The sequence below is a fragment of the Gekko japonicus genome, unplaced genomic scaffold (assembly GCF_001447785.1).
Source record: "Gekko japonicus isolate JY-2015 unplaced genomic scaffold, Gekko_japonicus_V1.1 scaffold238, whole genome shotgun sequence".
Lineage (NCBI taxonomy): Eukaryota > Metazoa > Chordata > Lepidosauria > Squamata > Gekkonidae > Gekko > Gekko japonicus.
Genome location: NW_015161411.1, coordinates 722,369 through 743,957, shown reverse-complemented (window position 1 = coordinate 743,957; position 21,589 = coordinate 722,369). Strand labels below are relative to the sequence as shown.

Genomic DNA, 21,589 nt, shown 5'->3' with positions numbered 1-21,589 from the left:
AATCTTTGTACTTCTTTCTCCTTTGTCTTATTTCAAATGGAATGTTTTTTTAGGATTCTGATAGCATTATCTCCAACTTTTAAAGGAGCTCCAGATGCCGCTTTCAAGATTGCATCCCTCACACATCTCTTCGAGAATCTTATCACTATTTGCCTGTTTTCCTTTATAAATCCTAAATATGACCTGTAGGCCACATCCATATCGCTCAGCAAAGATTCCGCCTTCATCTCTGTCATTGGGGCCAATAATTCACTCATCTTCTCCTTCAGATTCTCTCCTTTAGTCTCTGGAAGGCCCTGAAAGCGAAGAATCAAATTAGCTTTTTCCATTTGTAGTTGTAACACCTGATCTTCCGTGGAGATTTGCTTCTTTTCCAGCTTTTGTACTTTCTTCTTCACCTTTTGTGCAGCGGCGTCCACTTCTTTCACCTTCTCAGCTGTTTGATTCATCATTTTAAGTGTCTCACTCAACTGTGTTTGCTGGGTAATGATACATTGATTCATTGTTGACAACTGCTGCTTGAGATTATTCATCTAGTCCAGCAGAGGATGCATGGATTCCGCCAATGTCTTTGCCAGCTCACTGGTTGCTTCCGGTCTTGGGCTCTCAGTCCCTTTTGCTTTTAAAAGTTTCTCTTTCTCCGTCCTCTTCCCCGCCATCTTTGTGGATTGTTTACTTTAACCGATATTTTAAAAGTCTCTGAACATGTGCTTGTATGCTCAAACTTGGTAAGTCTTCCTTAACAGTCTTATTCGTTTTTTCGTTTGGGAGGCGTCCCTCCCCTGCTCGCCTCACTTTCTGTTCCATGGGAGGTTTGGGGAGCTTTCTTTTCCTTTTATTTAAATGCTTAGATTGAACTCACGTTCATAGTTGGTCCTCAGACCTTGTTTAAGCTCTGTTTCTTTCGTTCGACCTCCTGCGTCGCTTGGTTCCATTTGGTCTCATAGCACGAAGAACCTTCGGGACGGAGAGGCGCCTCAATTCCCCGGCATCGCACCGGCGAAGAGGCAACCCCTCGAGAGTCCCATGGCCAGAGCCCCTTCAGCCAGGTCACTTGGGGGGGGTCGATCTTGCGCACCCCCTCTTTCGGCCAGAGCGCAGCTTCATTCCCGGGAGGTCCAGGAGGTGCGACTGCTCAGCGTGCCGCCATAAACCGGAAAACCTCCAGCTCCTTTTCTGATCTTCAAGCCAGTTTGGTGTCGTGGTTAAGTGCGCGGACTCTAATCTGGGAGAACCGGGTTTGATTCCCCACTCCTCCACTTGCACCTGGCTGGATGACCTTGGGCAAGCCACAGTTCTGATAAGAGCTGTTCTTGAAAAAGAGCCATTTCTGTCAGAGCTCTCTCAGCCCCGCCTCCCTCACAGGGTGTGTGTTGGGGGGAGGGGAAGGGAAAAGAGTTTGTAAGCCGCTCAGAGACACCTTTGGGTAGTGAAGGGCAGGGTATGAATCCAATCTTCTTCTCCTCCTCTTCCTCCTCCTCCTCCTCTTCTTCTTCTGCAAAATCAAGGGGGTGGTTGTGTGCTGTCAAGGGAATAGTGAGCAGTATCTGCTATGGGAGGCGAATCCAACAGCCAGTTACGAGAGAGGCCTCGTTCTTAGTTAGCTAGCCAACCTAGTCTCTGGCTGTTCCAGATGTGGGATTTGCACAATGGTCCGCGCTCCTCCATTGTTTCTTTTATTTACTTCATTTATGCCCTCCCTTTCCCCCCCAGCGGGTTCCCAGAGCGGCGTACGTCTTTCTCCTCTCCTCCGCTACCTCCTCATGACAGCCCTGTGAGGTAGTTTAGGCAGAGAGAGAGAGAGTGTGACTGGCCCACGGCCACCCAGTGAGCTTCCATGGCAAAGTTGAGGATTCGAACCCAGGGCTCCCAGATGCCACTCCCAACACTCTTAACCACACGATGCTACAGGATGGGTCGCCGTGTCAGTCTGTCGGTAGCAGCAGAAAAGAGCGAGAGCCCAGGAGCACCTTAAAGGTGAACAAAACATGTGGCGGGGCGTGAGCTTTCCTGAGTCACTGCTCACTTCTTCCGAATAACATCCAGATCACAAGATGTCACAGTCCCGCTGTACACTGCAGTGGTCAGACCTTACCTGGAGCATTGTGTGCCGTTTTAGAGGCCTCCGTTCCAAAAGGATGTGGACAGGGTGGAGCGGGTGCAGAGGAGAGCGACGAGGATGATCGGGGGCCTGGAGACCGAGCCCAGTGAGGAAAGGCTGAGGGACTCGGGGATGTTCAACCTGGAGAAGAGTTAGGCTGGGAGGGGGACATGATTGCTCCCTTGAAATCTTTGAAGGGCTGTCCCTTAGAGGCGGACAGGGAGCTTTTCCTGGCGGCAGCAGAGGAGAGGACTCGCAAGAAATGGGTTTAAATTTTAGGGCTGTATATTAGGAAAAACGTTTTGGCAGGGTTGAACGAGACTGGAATCAGCCGTCTCGGAAGGTGGTGAGCTCCCCCTCCCTGGCAGTCTTAGCCGCTGGACAAACACTTGTCAGGGATGCTCTAGGCTGATCCTGCCTTGAGCAGGGGGTTGGGCTAGATGGACTGCGTGGCCCCTTCCAACTCTGGGATTCTAAGTAAGGTATCCGAAGAAGTGAGCCGTGACTCACGAAAGCTCCTCCCCTGCCACAGATTTTGTTAGTTTTTGATGCTGGGAAAGATTGAAGGTCAAAGAAGACGGGGACGGCAAAGGATGAGATGGTTAGACAGTGTCATAGATGCAACAAACATGAAACTGAGCAAACTTCAGAGGACGGTGGAAGACAGGAGGGCCTGGCGGGATCTTGTCCATGGGGTCGCGAAGAGTCGGACTCGACTGTGCGACTGAACAACAAAAAAGCCTCTGCTGGACTCTCGCTCTTTTCTACCTCTACATGACATTACAGTGACCCCCCTTCCCCCTCCCTAGAATACCTCTGCACGGGGAGATGTTTGCCCTTGCCATCGGCTTAAGTGTGTTTTCTGCCTGCAGGATGGATCTGGGGGGAGGGGTCATTGGTACGGCAGAGCATCCGGCCATGAGCCCGCAGGCCGAAATGGCACAGCCCGGATCCAGATTTACCATCTTAGTGAGACCTAGGTGGGAAATGGGAGTAATCCGTGAAGCCAGCACAGTGCAGAGGTTAAAGCGTTGGACTAGGGCACAGGAGACCGAGGTTCGAATCCCCACTCTGCCCTGAACAGGACTTCCAAACCACTGAACAGTCCTTTATCCTATTTCAATGAAGCCCTCCCACTGTTGACCCCCCCCAAGCACCAAGATGACAGAGCATACCTTGCCCCAGAGTCCCTATCTATACCTTGTGGCTAATAGCCACTGATGTTGCCCAGCAATTCTGCCTTTGGAAGCTATGCTGAATTGGCAGCGGTTCATTCTTAGGACACCACTGGCTGAATCCCTGACTTGTGATAAAGTTCCTCTGCTGTTTCAGGGCAGAAGACTTCTGCTTTTTGGCCCCATCTTTTTCTCACTGGTTGTTGCAGACTCATGCCTTGGTGGCTTAGGTAGGTGGTTCCCACCTTTGGGACGACAAAGCAGGGCAAATGACCTTTGTCACCAGTCTAAGCTGAGCGAGTGTGAGCTAGTTCACAGTTTTTTAGCCTCTGGCTGTCAGCGTATTGGAAGCGCCAATAATAACACAATCCAGAGTTGGCTAGTGCTGAACTATTTACAGTGGTTTATTAATAGCAACTATATACATACAGTCCTTTAGCACTTGTAGTATCCAATTCACCAGGCTTACCGACAAAGTGCTTCGCATATCATTCAATCCACAAGAGTGAACAATAGCGTACAGACTGTACTCAATATATACATCTGAGCACCAATCAGAATGAAGTGCTGACTCATGGTGACAGTAGTCAGGATGATGCAATCTTAGGACCTGGTGACATGTCACATGACACACTAACTGTCACCTCAGATCAAGATGATCTAATAGATTACTTTTGACTTGGCTGTCATCTTGCCTGCCATACCTTATAGTATGCCGTCACTGGCTCACACATTTTTGTCTTAGCTCAGGAAGGATGGCTCCAGAGAAAACCAATTTACGCAGTAGCCAAATCGCTCGCTCACCATGCCAGTAGCTCAGAACGCAGCATTTTTGCTCACAAGACTCCACAGCTTAGAGGGAGCATTGGATTTGTCACCAATGTATTTCTGCTGGGAATGTAAGTTTAGGTCACCTGAGAACTACGGAGCAGGCAAAAGAATCCAGTGTTTTGAGAGTGCCTTTGTGCTGTGTATTTGGTAGCTGTTAACATGGGGGTGGTCCTGGGCACACAGCATTGGCCTTTGGGGAAAATTCATAAGGACCCTGCTGGATCAGACTAGCAGTCCATCTAGTCCAGCATCCGGTCTCAAACAGCGGCCAGCAAGTTTCTCTGGAGGTCCAGCAACATAGCGTAGAGGCCGAGGCCTTCCCCTGATGTTGCCTTCCGGCACTGGGGTTCAGAGGTTGACTGCCTCTGAACGTGGAGGTTCCCTTTAGTCACCAGGGCTAGTAGCCACTGATAGGCCTCTACTCCATGAATCTGTCCAGTCTCTTTTTGTAGGAGTTTGTCCTTCCCTAGAACCCATGGGAAGCCCTGAGCTAGTTGGAAATGGCAGTTGTCTCAGTTGAGAGCCAGTTGGGTGTCATCGTTAAGAGCGCGGACTGTCATCTGGGAGAGCCAGGTTTGATTCCCCACTCCTCCATATGCAGCTGCTGGAGTGACCTTGGGTCAGTCACACGTTCTCCCAGAGCTGTTCTCTCACAAGCAGTCCTAGAAAGAGCTCTCTCAGCCCCACCCACTTCACAGGGTGCCTGTTGTGGGAAGAGGAAGGGAAGGCGATTGTAAGTCACTGTGGGACTACTTCAGGTAGTGAAAAGTGGGGTATAAAACCCACTCCTCCTCCTCCTCCCATCTGTAAAATGGGTGCAGTAATGAGCCGCCTTTCAGAGCGGAAGCGGAGGTTTTAAAGGAATCTCCCGAGCACAGAGTGTTGTGTAGAGGCCACTGCGGATGGCAACTTTTTCCTCTTAGCGTTTTTGGAAGGGTGTGGGGCAATGACAGGGGTAGCGACTTAAAAAACTAAGTTGTACTGGAAAGAGAGAGGTGACGGATGAATTCAGACCTTAGAGGAGATCCAGGAAGCTTTTGGGGCCCGTGTCTTTCTGCCTCCAGCCTTATCAAAATGTTGGCCTCCTTGGGGGCCTTGAAACAGGATTCCTCTGCGCATCTTGTGGTCAGACAGAGCAGGCCCCCTTAAGAGAGGGAAGGCAGACGCGGCCGTGTTGTGGAACCATCTGTGCTGCATTGGAACACGCAGAGGTGGTGCCCTGTGTCCGTGCTGTGTCCAGTCATCTCAGTAAGACCAGCTGGGGTGGGCGGGCGGGCACCCGTGCTCCCTTTAAGCCGTGGAGTCTCTTGTGAGCAAAAATTCTACTTTGTGAGCTGCTGGCATTAAAGTTGTGAGTCAGCACTTTGGCTGCTGCATCACTCAGTTTGCTCTGGAGCAATGTTCCCTCTAAACTGTGGAGCCCTGTGAGCAACAATTCTACTTTGTGAGCTACTGGCATTAAAGTTGTGAGCCAGCGATTTGGCTACTGCATAAGTTAATTTGCTCTGGAGACATCCTTCCTGAGCCAGGACAAAAATGTGTGAGCCGGAGGCTAAAAAACTGTGAGCTAGCTCACACTAACTCAGCTTAGAGGGAACACTGCTCTGGAGCCCATCCTTCCTGAGCCGAGACAAAAATGCGCGAGCCGGAGACTAAAAAACGGTGAGCTAGCTCGCACTCACTCAGCTTAGAGGGAGCACGGGTGGGCACCCTTCCCGCCACCTCCGTTTGTTCCAGGCTGGCCGAGCTCTGACTCCCGATACCCAGGAATCTCTCATCCCCCCTTCTCCTCCACTTTCTGAAGGAACAGCGTTAAACATTAATCTTCCCCGCCATGCAGACTTCAGCCCCGGCTTGTTTTTGTTGCCACGGCAGCACGGAAGTCGGCTTTGCCGGCAGACCCCCCCAAACCCAGCAGCACCGGTGTTCGTTTCCATGCCTGTCCGTGGGGTGCGCATGCGTGCAAGGCGGGAGGTGACGGGCCGGGATTCCCACTCTCGGTTCATGCCGACATCTCGTTTCCGACACTGTTTCGGTGCCTCAAGATGCCCTAGGCTTTGGTCGTCCTCTTCCCCCCCCCTTCCTCCTCCCCACACGGTGCTCACATGCTCACTGAGGCCCGTGGCTATATTTAGCCCCAGCCTGTCCTGAGTGGCTCCGCAACGTGAGTCGCAGCCTCCATCCCACCCCGGTCTTGCCCGTCACCGGGTCTTTATTGCCGAGGTGCCGGCAAAGCACGCCTGCCCCCCACCCCTTCGGAGACAGGTAAGCTCGGCAGGGTATGTCCCTTTCCCTGCTTTTGGCCTCTCTGGAGTGCTCTGTGTGTGTGTGTGTGTTGCACAACGTGGATCAAGGCCAGACCGGACGATGGGTGCGGATTGTATCCGGGGGGGGGCACATGCAGATTTGGGGCCTCCAGCATAACCGGCTCGCCATTGCGTGACCTCAAAAGGACGCCGGTGCCCGAGTGGCAAGGGAGCGGCTCGGGGGCGCGCTGCTTTCTCCCTTGGCAGGGAGCCGACCGGCTCCGGAACTTAGGCAGCATAACTTTCCATGAGAGCAGCCTGCCTCTGGCCTGCGTCACGGCCAGCTTGCTGAGTCGGGGCAGCTGTGGGGGGGGGAGCTGCTGCTCTGCAGGTGCCACTCCGCACTTCCTCCCCGTCAGGCCGATTAGGCCCGATGACTCAGCAGGGCCGGCGTGCCGCCTCCGCGCTCCAAACAGGCTCGACCGGTCGGTGCGGCTGGCCGTTTTCTGGGACCGCCGCGGCCTGCCGCATGCAAGCGATCGGCCACGAAGCCGGGGCTTGTGGCATCGGGAGGGCACTGAACATCTTGCTGGGGAGACACACACACACACACACACACACACACCGCAGTGGGGCCCGGAGGGGAGAGGCTTTTGGAGAAGTTGTCTTCCACTGATTTAAAATCATAGAATCACACAGAGTTGGGAGGGGCCACGCAAGTCCAACCCCCTGCTCAGTGCAGGATCAGCCTAGTGGTTCCTCAGTGGAACGGGCTTCCTCGGGAGGCGGTGGGCTCTCCTCCTTGGAAGGTTTTCAAGCAGAGGCTAGGTGGCCATCTGACAGCAATGCTGATTGTGTGAACTCAGGCAGATCATGAGAGGGAGGGCAGGAAGGGTTGCCTCAGTGCTTGGTTATTACGGCCGTTTCTTTACACGCCCAGGGAAATGCCGATGGCCACATAGGGGTCAGGAAGCCATTTTCCTCCAGGCCAGTTTGGCCAGGGATCCTGGAGGTTTTTTATGATATTCCGGGCCTGGAGTAGGGGGTCTCTGGGTATGTGTGTGTTTGTGTGTGTAGCGGGAGGTATTCGCGAATTTCCTGCATTGTGCAGGGGGGTCGGACTAGATGACCGTGGAGGTCCCTTCCAACTCTATGATTCTGTGATCCCTGACCAGTGTTTCTCCAGCCGCTGCTCAAAGACTGCCAGTGAGGGGGAACTCACCACCTCCCTATGCAGCTGATTTCCACTGTTGCACAACTCTGACTGTCAGAGAGCCAGTTTGGTGTAGGGGTTAAGTGCGCGGACTCTAATCTGGGAGAACCGGGTTTGATTCCCCACTCCTCCACTTGCACCTGGCTGGATGGCCTTGGCCAAGCTGTAGTTCTGATAAGAGCTGTTCTCGAAAAAGAACAGTTTGTGTCAGAGCTCTCTCAGCCCCACCTACCTCACAGGGTGTCTGTTGTGGGGAGACTCCTCTGGGTAGTGAAGGGCAGGGTATACATCCAATCTCTTCTCTTCTTCTTCTTTTACCTCACAGGGTGTATGTTGTGGGGAGGGGAAGGGAAAGGAGTTTGTAAGCCACTCTGAGACTCCTCTGGGTAGTGAAGGGCGGGGTATATATCCAATCTCTTCTTCTCTCCTTCAAAACGTTTGAGAGTCCTGATCAGGGGCCCACCACCGTACCTGGAGTAATGCCGCAGCACTGGACGCTTGGGAGCGATTGGTTGCCGCTGAGCGTATCCAGTCGGCCCAGTAGCCAGCCGCGTTTCCGCAGGTGGGAGCCGTGGTTACGTTAGGGCTCTCGTTCCATTACCGTTTATTTATATCCTGGTTTTCTCCCCAATGGGGGGACCCGTGGCGGCTTACATCATTCTCCTCTCCTCCTTTTTATCCTCACAACAATCCTGCAAGGTAGGTTAGGCTGAGAGCATGTGACAGGCCGAAGTTCACCAAGGGAGGTTCTGCGGCAGAGCGGGGATTTCAGCCTGGCTCTCCCAGATTCGAGTCCGAACACTTAAGAACATAAGAGATGCCAATGCTGGATCAGGCCAATGGCCCATCCAGTCCAATTCCCTGTCTCACACAGTGGCCAAAAATATTAGGTGCCATCAGGGGGTTTACCAGCGGGGCCAGGGCTCCAGAAGCCCTCCCCCCGTGACCCCCCCCCCCCGCACCAAGAATACAGAGCATCCCTGTCCCAGACATAGAGTGCCATCTGTACCTTGTGGCTAATAGTCACTGATGGACCTCTGCTCCATATAAGAACATAAGAGAAGCCCTGCTGGATCAGGCCAATGGCATAATCCGGCCCAACACTTTGTGTCATACAGGGGCCAAAACCCAGGTGCCCTCAGGTGGTCCACCAGTGGAGCCAGAACTCCAGAAGCCCTCCCCCTGCGCCCCCCCCAGCACCAAGAATACAGAGCATCCCTGTCCCAGACATAGAGTGCCATCTGTACCTTGTGGCTAAAAGCCACTGATGGACCACTGCTCTGTATGTTTCTCCAATCCCCTCTTGAGAGAGCGTGTCTATGCTTGTAGCGGCTGCCACTTCCTGTGGCAATTCCAGTCCCTGCCTCTTCAGGGGAACCTTGACTGTGAAGTGTTACTCCACGGCCAGCCAGTTTAGAAACGGTAAATTCTAGCTTCCGGTTTGGCTTCCGCGAATGGCGGACGCATCCCCGGAGCTTTCTAACCCCTCGATTTAAAAGCTCCTTGCGCGTGCATTAAATGTTAGTCAAGTCGCTCCCTCACGTTCTTCTAGGCCTGTGCCGGGCAGTGTGTCTTCAGGTGCCATAAAGCTCTTGGCGTTTTGGAGTGCAAACCGTGGAAACTCCTTGTCTGGAATTTCCTCTGGAGAACTCTTGACGGCACCTTTGGTCCTTTCTGGAACTTTCCACCATACGGGGCACAGCATTAGACTCAAAAAAAGAAAAGAAAAGGGTGTTATTGTTCATCCCATAGGGAGGACCAGGGTTGGGATTACATGTGCACAGGAAGGGAAGTAAGGCTGTGAGAGATGTAGAGGACGTCATGAGGGTAAGGAAGGCCCCGGAGATGTTTACCTGCCCTTGTGCTGGCTTCCCTCTTCTGGAGGCAAAGAGAGAGAACGTAAGAGGAGCCATGTTGGATCAGGCCAATGGCCCATCCAGCCCGACACTCTGCATCAGGAAGGGGGAAGTAAGGCTGTGAGAGATGTAGAGGACGTCTTGAGGGTAAGGAAGGTCCCGGAGATGTTTACCTGTCCTTGTGCTGGCTTCTCTCTTCTGGAGGCAAAGAGAGAGAACGTAAGAGGAGCCATGTTGGATCAGGCCAATGGCCCATCCAGCCTGACACTCTGCATCAGGAAGGGAAGTAAGGCTGTGAGAGATGTAGAGGACGTCTTGAGGGTAAGGAAGGCCCCGGAGATGTTTACCTGTCCTTGTGCTGGCTTTCCTCTTCTGGAGGCAAAGAGAGAGAACGTAAGAGGAGCCATGTTGGATCAGGCCAATGGCCCATCCAGCCTGACACTCTGCATCAGGAAGGGAAGTAAGGCTGTGAGAGATGTAGAGGACGTCTTGAGGGTAAGGAAGGCCCCGGAGATGTTTACCTGTCCTTGTGCTGGCTTTCCTCTTCTGGAGGCAAAGAGAGAGAACGTAAGAGGAGCCATGTTGGATCAGGCCAATGGCCCATCCAGCCTGACACTCTGCATCAGGAAGGGAAGTAAGGCTGTGAGAGATGTAGAGGACGTCTTGAGGGTAAGGAAGGTCCCGGAGATGTTTACCTGTCCTTGTGCTGGCTTTCCTCTTCTGGAGGCAAAGAGAGAGAACGTAAGAGGAGCCATGTTGGATCAGGCCAATGGCCCATCCAGCCTGACACTCTGCATCAGGAAGGGAAGTAAGGCTGTGAGAGATGTAGAGGACGTCTTGAGGGTAAGGAAGGTCCCGGAGATGTTTACCTGTCCTTGTGCTGGCTTTCCTCTTCTGGAGGCAAAGAGAGAGAACGTAAGAGGAGCCATGTTGGATCAGGCCAATGGCCCATCCAGCCTGACACTCTGCATCAGGAAGGGAAGTAAGGCTGTGAGAGATGTAGAGGACGTCTTGAGGGTAAGGAAGGTCCCGGAGATGTTTACCTGTCCTTGTGCTGGCTTTCCTCTTCTGGAGGCAAAGAGAGAGAACGTAAGAGGAGCCATGTTGGATCAGGCCAATGGCCCATCCAGCCTGACACTCTGCATCAGGAAGGGAAGTAAGGCTGTGAGAGATGTAGAGGACGTCTTGAGGGTAAGGAAGGTCCCGGAGATGTTTACCTGTCCTTGTGCTGGCTTTCCTCTTCTGGAGGCAAAGAGAGAGAACGTAAGAGGAGCCATGTTGGATCAGGCCAATGGCCCATCCAGCCTGACACTCTGCATCAGGAAGGGAAGTAAGGCTGTGAGAGATGTAGAGGACGTCTTGAGGGTAAGGAAGGTCCCGGAGATGTTTACCTGTCCTTGTGCTGGCTTCCCTCTTCTGGAGGCAAAGAGAGAGAACGTAAGAGGAGCCATGTTGGATCAGGCCAATGGCCCATCCAGCCCGACACTCTGCATCACACAGTGGTTAAAACCCAGTTGCACTTATGAGGTGGTCAAGCTTCTCTTGCCAGTAAGAGATCTCTCTTAATATCAGGGATGCCAGCCTCCAGGTGAGACCTAGATATCCCCTAGAATTACAGCTCCTCTCCAGACTACAGAGATCAGTTCCCCTGGAGACAATAGATGTTTTGAAGGGTGGACTCTATGACATCTTACCCAATCAATCAATCAATCAATCAATAAATAAACCTTTAATAGCATATACAACATTAAATTCAGAAACAGAAGATGACACAGTCAACTAAAAAACTGAAATAATTATAAAATCATGAAACGGAGTTTCCCAAATTTTTCACTCTTATCACATCGACTAAAAAATTAGCCACTGCCACTGTAATCTCTGCTGTTGTATCATTCAATAGAATTTGACATTTTCTTTCATTAGAAAGGTGATATTTACCACGCAACCAAGAGTTTAACCATTTTTCCCTAGCAGATACATGCAACGAACAGTCTAGCAGTATGTGATCAATTGAATCAAGAGAGCTTGAACCACAGTCACATCTCCGTTCGTACTTAGGAATATTATGAAACCTACCATACAGTAGTTTTGATGGGAAGGCATTTACTCGAGCAAGGGAAAAAGCTCTTCGATGGCTAGGGCTATCCAAATTATACAAATACTGGGGAATACATCCCACATCATTCTTAAGATTTAATGAAGCTGAAGAGCAGACAGGGGGATATGACATCTTACCCCAGTGCGGTCCTTGCCCACTCCAGACTCCATCCCCATACCTCCAGCACTTTCCCAGTTTGGATCCGGCCACCCTACCAATGCTCCCTCTAAGCTGTGGAGTCTTGTGAGCAAAAATTCTACTTTGTGAGCTACTGGCCTTAAAGTTGTGAGCGAGCGATTTGGCTCCTGCATCAATTAGTTTGCTCTGCAGCCCTCCTTCCTGAGCAAAGACAAAAATGTGTGAGCCGGAGGCTAAAGACCTGTGAGCTAGCTCACACTAACTCAGCTTAGAGGGAACACTGCACCCTACCCACCCACCCTCCATCTCCTGCTGTGTGCCAGGGCGGACCTTGCTGCCCTACCGAACCGTCTTCTGAATCTGGCCTTCCTGCAACTAAAGGCCGTTAGATCTAGGTCAGCCATCTCTGCAAACGTGCGCTCAATCATGCGTTGTTTTTTAAATGGTTTCTCAGAAATAGTTTCCGTTTCCCAAATCAAGTTCAAAACATACCGGTGAAATAATCAGCGGGGCCACAACTCCAGAAGCCCTCCCACCGTTGCCCCCCAAGCACCACGAATACAGAGCATCCCTTGCCCCAGGCAGAGTGTTCCATCTATACCTCGTGGCGGATAGCCATTGATGGACCTCTGCTCAGTATCAGAACATAAGAGAAGCCATGTTGGGTCAGGCCAGTGGCCCATCCAGTCCAACACTGTGTTTCACACAATGGCCAAAACCCAGGTGCCATCAGGACGTCCACCAGCAGGGCCAGAACTCCAGAAGCCCTCCCACCGTTGCCCCCCAAGCACCACGAATACAGAGCATCCCTTGCCCCAGGCAGAGTGTTCCATCTATACCTTGCGGCTAATAGCCACCAATGGACCCCTGCTCCATACGTTTATCCAAGAGTTGAAGCCCCTCTGTGTGGCTGCCTGGTTTGGAAAGGCATTGCGGGAAGAGGAGTGATGCAAGCCCCACAGCATTCTGGGACAGCTGGCTTGACACCACAATACATCGACCCCTCTCTGTAGTCCTCCGCTTCAACGTCGCTGCCGATTGTGATCCATGTTGGGGCAGCTTGGCATTGCCGGGGCGGCCTCCTGGTGGGGAAGTGGGGTGGCTCAGGGACGCCAAGTCTCACGGCGAAGGAATGCTGAGGTGTTGCCCGCAGAACTGGTTGGTCCAGTTTCCGGCATCCCTGGCTGGGGATCGAGTCGAATGTGCCTGCCGGGAGCTTCCTACTCGGGGAGCTGCTGCTGAGATTCCCGACGTAGAGGGGGAGCCGTGCCTGGCCACGGGGATATTTTCCCATGGAAAGAGGTAGCTTTTCCTGGTTTGGCCTGCCCCGTTTGCGGTGCCGTGCGCTGCAGCTTGGCCGTTGGCCTCGCGGGATGCTTTGAATCGAAGCCTCCGCCTGCCTGTGTGTGAGGTGTGCCCCTTAGGATTCTGGGACTGGCAGTGCCTTAACCTTTTCCCCCCTTTTGCTTCCTCAGCCGGTGCGTATTATCCCGCCCAGGGTGTACAGCAGTTTCCTGCGGCTCAAGTCATGTTGAACCAGCAGCCGCCAATCCCACCAAAGCGAGAACGCAAGACGGTAAGAGGGGGCCGTGGGACGGGCATGGGTGTGTGTGCGGGCATGAGAATTCCAAGTTTCACTCATGCATAACCTTTCTCGTTCTAGATTCAAGCGGGTAGCCTTGTTGGTTTGAAGCAGCTGGGCAAAGTTTGAGTCCAGTGGCCCCTTTAAGGGATCTGAAGAAACGTCTTCCAATATCTGAGGAAGCGTGCTTGCACAGAAAAGCTGATCCCCAGAATTAAACTTTGCTGATTTTAAAGGTTGCCAGTGGACTCAAATGTTGTTCTTTATTTTCCTGAGTTGGCTGGTGGGCCTCTCACCCTGTCTCTTGGTCTTTTCCTAGCAGTGCCCTCTCTGGTTTATGTGAAGGTGGGGGGCGAGGCGGGGGGCGGATAATAAAATAAACTGGATAATAAATTGTGGTCGCTCAGAAGTAGGAGTGGGCATGAACTGGCTGACAAACCAAAGTTTGTCATGAATTTTGGCCGGTTCGTGGTTAGCGAAGCAATGTTTGCGAACTGAAGACCTGCGACGAATTTTCAGGTGCCAGTATGGAACCCTGAAGACTTCTGAGCAGGGACGGGCATGAACCACAAAGACCAAACTGCATCTTTGTGGTTCATGCCCGTCCCTGCTCAGAAGTCTCCAGGGTTCCATACTGGCACCTTACATTCCGGGAACGTTTCTTCCAGTAGAAAAGAGCAAGAGGTCCTGTAGCACCTTAAAGACTAACAAAATAAGTGACGGGTTAGGACCTTTTGTGAGTCACTGCTCACTCCTTCAGATACCTGAGCAGTGACTCACGAAAGCTCATACCCCGCCAGATGTTTTGTTAGTCTTTAAGGTGCTGCTTGAACTCTTGCTCTTTTTTACTGTTACAGGCAGACTAAACACGGCTACGCATCTTGATTTTTCTTCCAGTGCTATTTGTATGTTTCTGCTCCAGGAGAGCCATTTTGGTGTAGTGGCTAAGTGCGCGGACTCTAATGTGGGAGAACCGGGTTTGATTCCCCACTCCACCACTTGCACCTGGCTGGATGACCTTAGGCAAGCCGTAGTTCTGATAAGAGCTGTTCTTGAAAAAGAGCCGTTTCTGTTAAGAGCTCTCTTGGCCCCACCGACCTCACAGGGTGTCTGTTGTGGGAAGGGGAAGGGGTTTGTAAGCCGCTCTGAGACACCTTTGGGTAGTGAAGGGTGGGGTATAAATCCAATCTCTTCTTCTCCTCTCAGAGGTCTCTCAGACCCACCTACCTCACAGGGTGTCTGTTGTGGGGAGGGGAAGGGAAAGGAGTTTGTCAGCCGCTCTGAGACACCTTTGGGTAATGAAAGGTGGGGATAGACATCCAATCTCTTCTTCTACTACTACTTAAAATCAAAAGGGCCTATTTTGTAGGCCCATACAGTATTCTAAAGTCCCAGCAGGAGGGTGTCATTATAAAAGAGGAAAGATGGTTTTTTCTCATGGATGCTCAAAAATAGGGTCAGTGCAAGGAGTGCTTCCTTCTCCCCTCTCAAAATTGTGGTGTTCAGATGCCAGGGAAAGTCTATATCTGAATGGTGATGCATACACGTCGTGTATTACAGGATCCCCAGTTAAATATCTATCTCTCTCTTTTTGCATTTTTGCATTTGTGTGTGTGCGCGCACGCCCATAAAGTCATGGTGACCTCTGGCAACACCTACTGGGGCACGGAGGTCGTTCGGGGAAGTGGCTTGATAGCCTGCCTCTGGCCTCCCGGCCCCAGTATTCTCTGGAGGTCTCCCATCCAAATACTTGCCAGGGCCGGCCCTGCTTAGCTTCCGAGATCTGACAAGATCAGGCTTGCCTGGGCTATCTAGATCAGGGTCCCAGTTCAGTCTTCAGTCTCTAGCGTAAAGGGTGTTCGACTCTGTATGCAGAAGCCGTGGAAATCCCGCCCCTTCGTCCCAGCGCATTGGCTGAGCATACCCCCTTTTCCATCTTTCAAGCACCGTTCCATTCGCTCACACTTCCGGAGCCATCAGTTTCTGCTCGTCTCCCACTTGCTCACTTCTGCTGAATTGATTTTTAATTGCTTTGCGTTGTTTTGGCGACGTGAGCCCAGGCGGGACGGAAATTTTATAAATGCGTAGGAGGTTTGCCGTGGTGGTTGAGCAGGTGTTAAGAAGGCCTGCGTAGGGCCCCTTTTTGTGTCTGTCTCCGTTGTACCAGATCTGCCCAAGAAGGACCCTGGGATTGTTGCAAGCCTGTTAAATGGACACTCTGGTGCTGAATTCTGTTCCTGCAGCCACTCTGCACGTGCAGAGATACCGAACTAGAAATGTAAAATTTCTGGAAATTTTGAAGCTCGGGAAAACCCCCCCCCCTTTTTTTTTTCTGTTTCCCCCCCGGGGGGAAATGGGAATTTTTGGAAAAATTGAAAAAAATGCTACATTAGCACTTCTTTTTTCTTTTCCAGATTGAAAGTCATTCTGTTACTTTAGGAACATAAAATATGACTATGGACATTTTTACTTGGCATGAAATTATCACAACTAGCATATTAAAAATATAAGTGTATCCAAGCAGTTATTACAAACAGAATACCCACCCACTTGCAAAAGCAAAACTGAAACCTTTTTCTTTTCTTGTGACAATAGCACCTCCTAAAGGAAGAAATGCATCTTGTTCTTGCATTGGAGAGTTCAGTTTGTAACCTAGGACTTGCTTGTCCCCAGTGCACAGAAATCAGATCAATCTGATACCATATATATATTTTTTAGAAATGATTTGGAAAACATTTGAACACCTTGTCTTAAAATATTTTATTCATCGTGTTAAAATAAAACATTCCATAATCATTTTTTTCCTCATTTCTTTTTTCTTTTTTTAATTTTTCGGGAAAAAAAACAAAAAAGGCTTCCGGGAAAAAACGGGGGGAAAGGTTTTTCCCCTGAATTTTTCCGTTTTTTTCCCCAGGCCTTCACATCTCTAGGAGGGACTGGGGCTCAGTGAAAGAGACTCTGCTTCGCATGCAGGAGGTTCCAAGTTCCTTCCCCGGCGTCTCCACTTAACGAATGGGGTAACAGGTGATGTGAGAGACCTCTGCCTGAGACCACCCTAGAGAGCTGCTGCCGGTCTGAGTAGACTACTGACCTTGATGGACCAATCAGGATAAAGCCGTTTCTTTTAGGGAAGGGTCACGGCTCAGTGGAAGAGCCTCTGGATTGGATGCAGAAGGTCCCAGGTTCAGTCCCCGGCATCTCCAGTTAAAAAGACCAGGTCATGGGTGATGTGGAAGACCTCTGCCTGAGACCCTGGAGAACCTCTGCCAGTCTGAGTAGACAGTAAGGACCTTGATGACCAAAGGTCTGATTCAGTATGACACCTTCATAATGTGTGTCCGTGTTCGCTTCATGTGTTCTAGGGCGGGGCTTGGTCATTGTATTGAAAATACATTCCAGGGTTGAGCTGGCACAGAAGAGTTCCTGACTTGGTGCTCTTGACCCAACCAAGATGTACATGGGAGCAGTGTTCCCTCTAAGCCAGTGATGGCGAACCTTTTAGAGACCGAGTGCCCAAACTGCGACCTAAAACCCACTTATTTATCGCAACGTGCCAACACGGCAATTTAACCTGAATATGGAGGTTTTACTTTAGAAAAAACAACTCCTACATTAACTTCAGATGATCCAAACAAAGTAAGGGAAGCAATCCCAAATGCTTTCTTTTACTTAAAATTATTTGGCAGAGCATTTGACACTTTAATGATGGTCTGGGCTTGGCTGGGGCGATGGCACGCGTGCCCACAGAGAGGGCTCTGAGTGCCACCTCTGGCACCCGTGCCATAGGTTCGCCACCACTGCTCTAAGCTGAGTTAGTGTGAACTAGCTCACAGTTCTTTAGCCTCTGGCTCACACATTTTTGCCTTGGCTCAGGAAGGGAGGGCTCCAGAGCAAACTAATTCATGCAGCAGCCAAATCGTTCGCTCACAACTTTAATGCCAGTAGCTCACAAAGTAGGATTTTTGCTCACAAGACTCCACAGCTTAGAGGGAGCATTGCATTGGAGCAACAACAAAAAAATTCAACTTGAATACATAAACTGAATCTACTTTATACTGAATCTGACCCTTTGTCAATCAAAGAGTCTTGTCTACTCAGACTGGCAGCAGCTCCCCAGGGTCTGTGGCGGAGGACTTTTACGTCACCTCCTGCCTGGTCCTTTCAACTGGAGGTGCTGGGGGTTGAACCTGGGACCTTCTGCATGCCAAGCAGATGCACTTCCACTGAAGAGATTGGATTTATATCCCGCCCTTCACTCGGAGTCTCAGAGCGGCTTACAATCCCATTTCCCTTCCCCTCCCCACAACAGACACCCTGTGAGGTCGGTGGCGCTGAGAGAGCTCTTTCGAGGACTGCGCTTGAGAGAACAGCTCTGGGGGAACTTGTGACTGGCCCAAGGTCACCCAGCTGGCTGCGTGTGGAAGAGTGGGGAATCAAACACGGTTCTCCCAGATTAGAGTCCGCCGCTCTTGACCACTGCACCAAACTGAGCCATGACCCCCTCCCTAGAAAGATGTACAGAAAGCTGCCTTATACTGGACCAGACAATCGCGCCATCAAAGTCTGTATTGCCTACTGGGGCTGGCAGTAGCTCGTCAGGGTCTCAGGCGGAGGTCTTTCACATCACCCACAACCTGGTCCATTTAATGGACGGTGCCAGGGATTGAATTTGGGATTTTTGGCATGCCAAGCAGATGCTCTGCTGCTGAGCCACGTCCCTTCCCGGCACCTTCCCTTCCCCCTAGTTAGAGGTCCGGCTCTTTCTTTGAAACCATTGTCCCCCATAAGGCCAACCGATCTCCTCTGGGATTACCTGTAGGCAGCCACACCCGAGTTCCTTGAACAGGCCTGTTGACCTCTTAAAGGAGTCTTTGTGATTCTCCCAGTACTGTGGTGAGCGTAAAGCGCTGATTGCCTGTTCAGTACTGCTTTTCTGCCTCACAGCAGGGAATCTCTGCTGTGGATTCGGCAGGACGGGGAAACGGGCCCACCTCCGCATGTGTTTGTGCAGTCGCCGGACGAGGAGAGGGTGGCAGTAGGGGAGGGATCAGAGTTCAGCAGGGGGCGAGAGTCCAGAATGCGGCCCTGCCCAGAATCGGGCATTGAGGATTATCAGTCGGGGAGAGAGAGAGAGAGCCCGGAGCTGTGTGTAGGAAGGAACCCAAGGAAATTCCATTGCCCAGTTTGTGCGCTACGGCAGCAAGGATGGCGGTCACGCCTGCACCGTCTGGTTCGCCGCTGCTCCGGTAATGTGGGGAAAGTGACCAGGTGAGGGGCGAACGCGTGATGTGCGACTCCTTTGCTGAAAGAAAAGGTGTTGGGTGTCGGATGACGTGTGGCGCGTCTTCTTTTCCCCAGAACCTCTCCCTGCGCTTAAGTCAGAGGGTTGTATCCTTCCATGAAAGAAGGGACGCGGAGCAAGTTGTGTGATTGGCCAGAAGGGCAAAGCCACCTTGGTTGTGCCCCCCCCCCCCAAATGGTGGAACTCCCTTCTAGGAGCAACCCACTGGGACAGCTCTGTTTTTCTGTTTCAGAGTGCGTTTTATAAAACGGGCCGTTCTTTCAGGTGTGGAGTCGCCTACTCTTGAGTTGGGAAATCCCTGGAGATTTGGGAGCGGGTAGAGTTTGGGGAGTGACCTCAGCAGGGTACGGCGGCATGCGGGCCCTGCTCTCCAAAGCAGCCAATCCTCCAGGGGGAACTCATATGTGTAGTTTGTAGGGCAGGCTCCACCCGGAGGTTGGGCACCCTACCGGGGTGCTTAGAAGCACAGTTTGGTTTTTGTAGAGATTATTGCAACCCTGGTAGCTAATGCAGCCTTGCTATTGGCCATTGCAGAGCCTGACAGATGGTAGTTTTGTATTACTTTGGTTTTTGTGTTTTGCAAGGTATCATAAGAACACAAGAAGAGCCCTGCTGGATTACACCAGTAGTCCCTCTAGTCCAGTGCCAGTCCAGCATCTTGTCTCACACCGTGGCCAACCAGTTCCTCTGGAGGGCCAACAGCAGGGCACAGAGGCCCAGGCCTTCATAAGGACATGAGAAGAGCCCTGCTGGATCAGAAAAGTGATCCATCCAGTCCAGCATCTTGTCTCACACCGTGGCCAACCAGTTCCTCTGGAGGGCCACCAACAGGGCACAGAGGCCGAGGCCTTCATAAGAACATCAGAAGAGCCCTGCTGGATCAGAAAAGTGGTCCATCCAGTCCAGCATCTTGTCTCACACCGTGGCCAACCAGTTCCTCTGGAGGGCCAACAGCAGGGCACAGAGGCCCAGGCCTTCTCCCGATATTGCCTCCTGGCTCTGGGATTGAGATGCTTGGTGCCTCTGAACATGGAGGTTCCCCTCAGTCCCCATGGCTAGTAGTCACTGATTTTTTTTGTGGTTAAAACAATTTTTATTTTCTCTTAAAGGTAATCATATATTTAAAACATTTTCACTTAACCAAAGTTCCCTCCCTTCCCTCCCTTCCCACCAGTGGCTTCCCGCAATGCTTCCCCCTTTTACTTCAAAATTCCAGTATAACTCCAGATATCACAATTTAACTAGCTAATACAATTTAACTAGATAACACATTTTGACTCAATATTGTTCCATACATAGTAAATTTTGTTTTACATCCCAGTTTTTTTCCAAGTACAATTTAAAGTCATTCCATTCGTCAAAAAAATCTTGATCTTCTTTGTTATTCAACTTCCTTGTAATTTTGTCCATTTCTGCCATGAACAGAACTTTTTGTAGCCAGTCTTCTATTTCTGGTATTTTCTCTTGTTTCCAGCATTGAGCATAGACCATTCTTGCAGTAGTTATTAAATACCAGAACAAAGTCTTTTTTGTTACATTCACTTCTTCCATTTTAAGTCCTAAAAGTAAAATCTCAGGTGCTTTTTTAAATGAGCAGTTCAATATCTTTTGCATTTTGTTGTGGATTTTTGTCCAAAAGTCCACAGCTTTATCACATGTCCACCACATGTGATAAAATGAGCCCTCATGCTTTTTACATTTCCAGCATTTATTAGACATATTTTGGTTCATATTTGCTATTTTTTTTGGCGTCATGTACCATCTATACATCATTTTATAACAATTTTCTCTTACATTGGCTAGTAGTCACTGATTGACGCATCCTTTATGAATCTGTCTCATCCCTTTTGAAAGCTGTTTGTTCCCGAGGATAGTTTCAGAGGGCAAGCTGTGTCGGTCGGCCGTAGATCCAGCTTGATTAGAGTCCAGTAGCATCTTAGAAGGGGCTGCGGTGGCTCAAGTGATTAAGATGCTGAGCTGCAAACCGGAAGGTCGGTAGTTCAGCAGTTCGAGACCCGAGTGCCGCCTGACGGAGTGAGCTCCCGTCTCTGGCTCCAGCTCCTGCCAACCTATCCGTTCGAAAGCAGGAAACTGCAAGTAGATAAATAGGGACCACTTCGGTGGGAAGGGAACAGCGTTCCGTGCGCCTCAGCGTCTAGTCATGCCAGCCACATGACCACGGAAATGACTTTGGACAACGCTGGCTTTTTGGCTTGGAAACGGAGATGAGCATTGCATCCGTAGAGTTGGATTCGGCTGGCTTTCGAGCAAGGGAAACTACTTTTACCTTGCACCTTAGAGACCAGCCAGATACTTCGGGGTTACAACCAGGGGTCATTTCCTGCCGGAGCGCACAGGAGCGGAGCTCCGGCAGTAAGGAGCTCAGGGGGTGGGCACATGCAACGAGCCCCGCCTCCTGATCCCAGCAGCCCTCAGTCAGGCCACGATAAGCAAGAAGCAGCCAGGTAAGTTGCAGAGCCCCCCCATCCCGCCTTCAGGTACAAGCTCTCCCTCTGTGAAGGCAGATCTGCACGTCCCCCCCCCCCAATAGCTAGCAATCCAAAACAGCCCAGTGGAGCCTGAGCGGTGAGTGTTGCCTTCTGACACACGTCCGGTGATGTCAGGGGGTGTGGCACATGCAAGTTAGTTATGCTAATGAGTTATGCTAATGAGCTCCTGCACCTCTTTTTCTACGAAATGACCCCTGGTTACAACCTTTCTAGAGTCAAAACGCCCTTCATCAGAGACACGTCAGATTGAAGGTCTCAGAGTCCTTCACGCAGGTACCACGAGAGCTCTGCAGGTCTCAGTGTTGAGAAATAGATATTACGGAAAAACGTGTTCCCATTGGTGCGTGGGTCCGCACAGAAGCTGTACCACACCCGTGTCATCAGCAGGGAAATAGATTGTGTGTTCGTGCTTTATGTGCTTAGATGTTGCACGATGTGCATCGATTGCGCCCCCCAAACTCCTTTGGCTGTGGGGCTTGGGCCCTTCTTGCCCCGTCCACACCGGCTCAGAGTGGAGGCCTAATCTGTACATGCAGT

General features: G+C 51.1%; 1 protein-coding gene across 6 annotated transcripts in view; it reads left to right on the top strand.

Moving 5' to 3' along the window:
* Positions 1-21,589, top strand: part of EIF4G1 (eukaryotic translation initiation factor 4 gamma, 1) — a 134,814-nt gene that overhangs the window by 40,676 nt on the left and 72,549 nt on the right. For 5 of the 6 annotated variants that reach the window (XM_015427022.1, XM_015427045.1, XM_015427037.1 and 2 more), the window contains one exon: positions 13,134-13,234. In XM_015427022.1, coding sequence (XP_015282508.1) covers positions 13,134-13,234 — 101 coding nt within the window. Of the gene's footprint in view, positions 1-6,306; positions 6,373-13,133; positions 13,235-21,589 lie in introns of those variants that run through there. The other variant, XM_015427052.1, reaches the window with a different exon arrangement.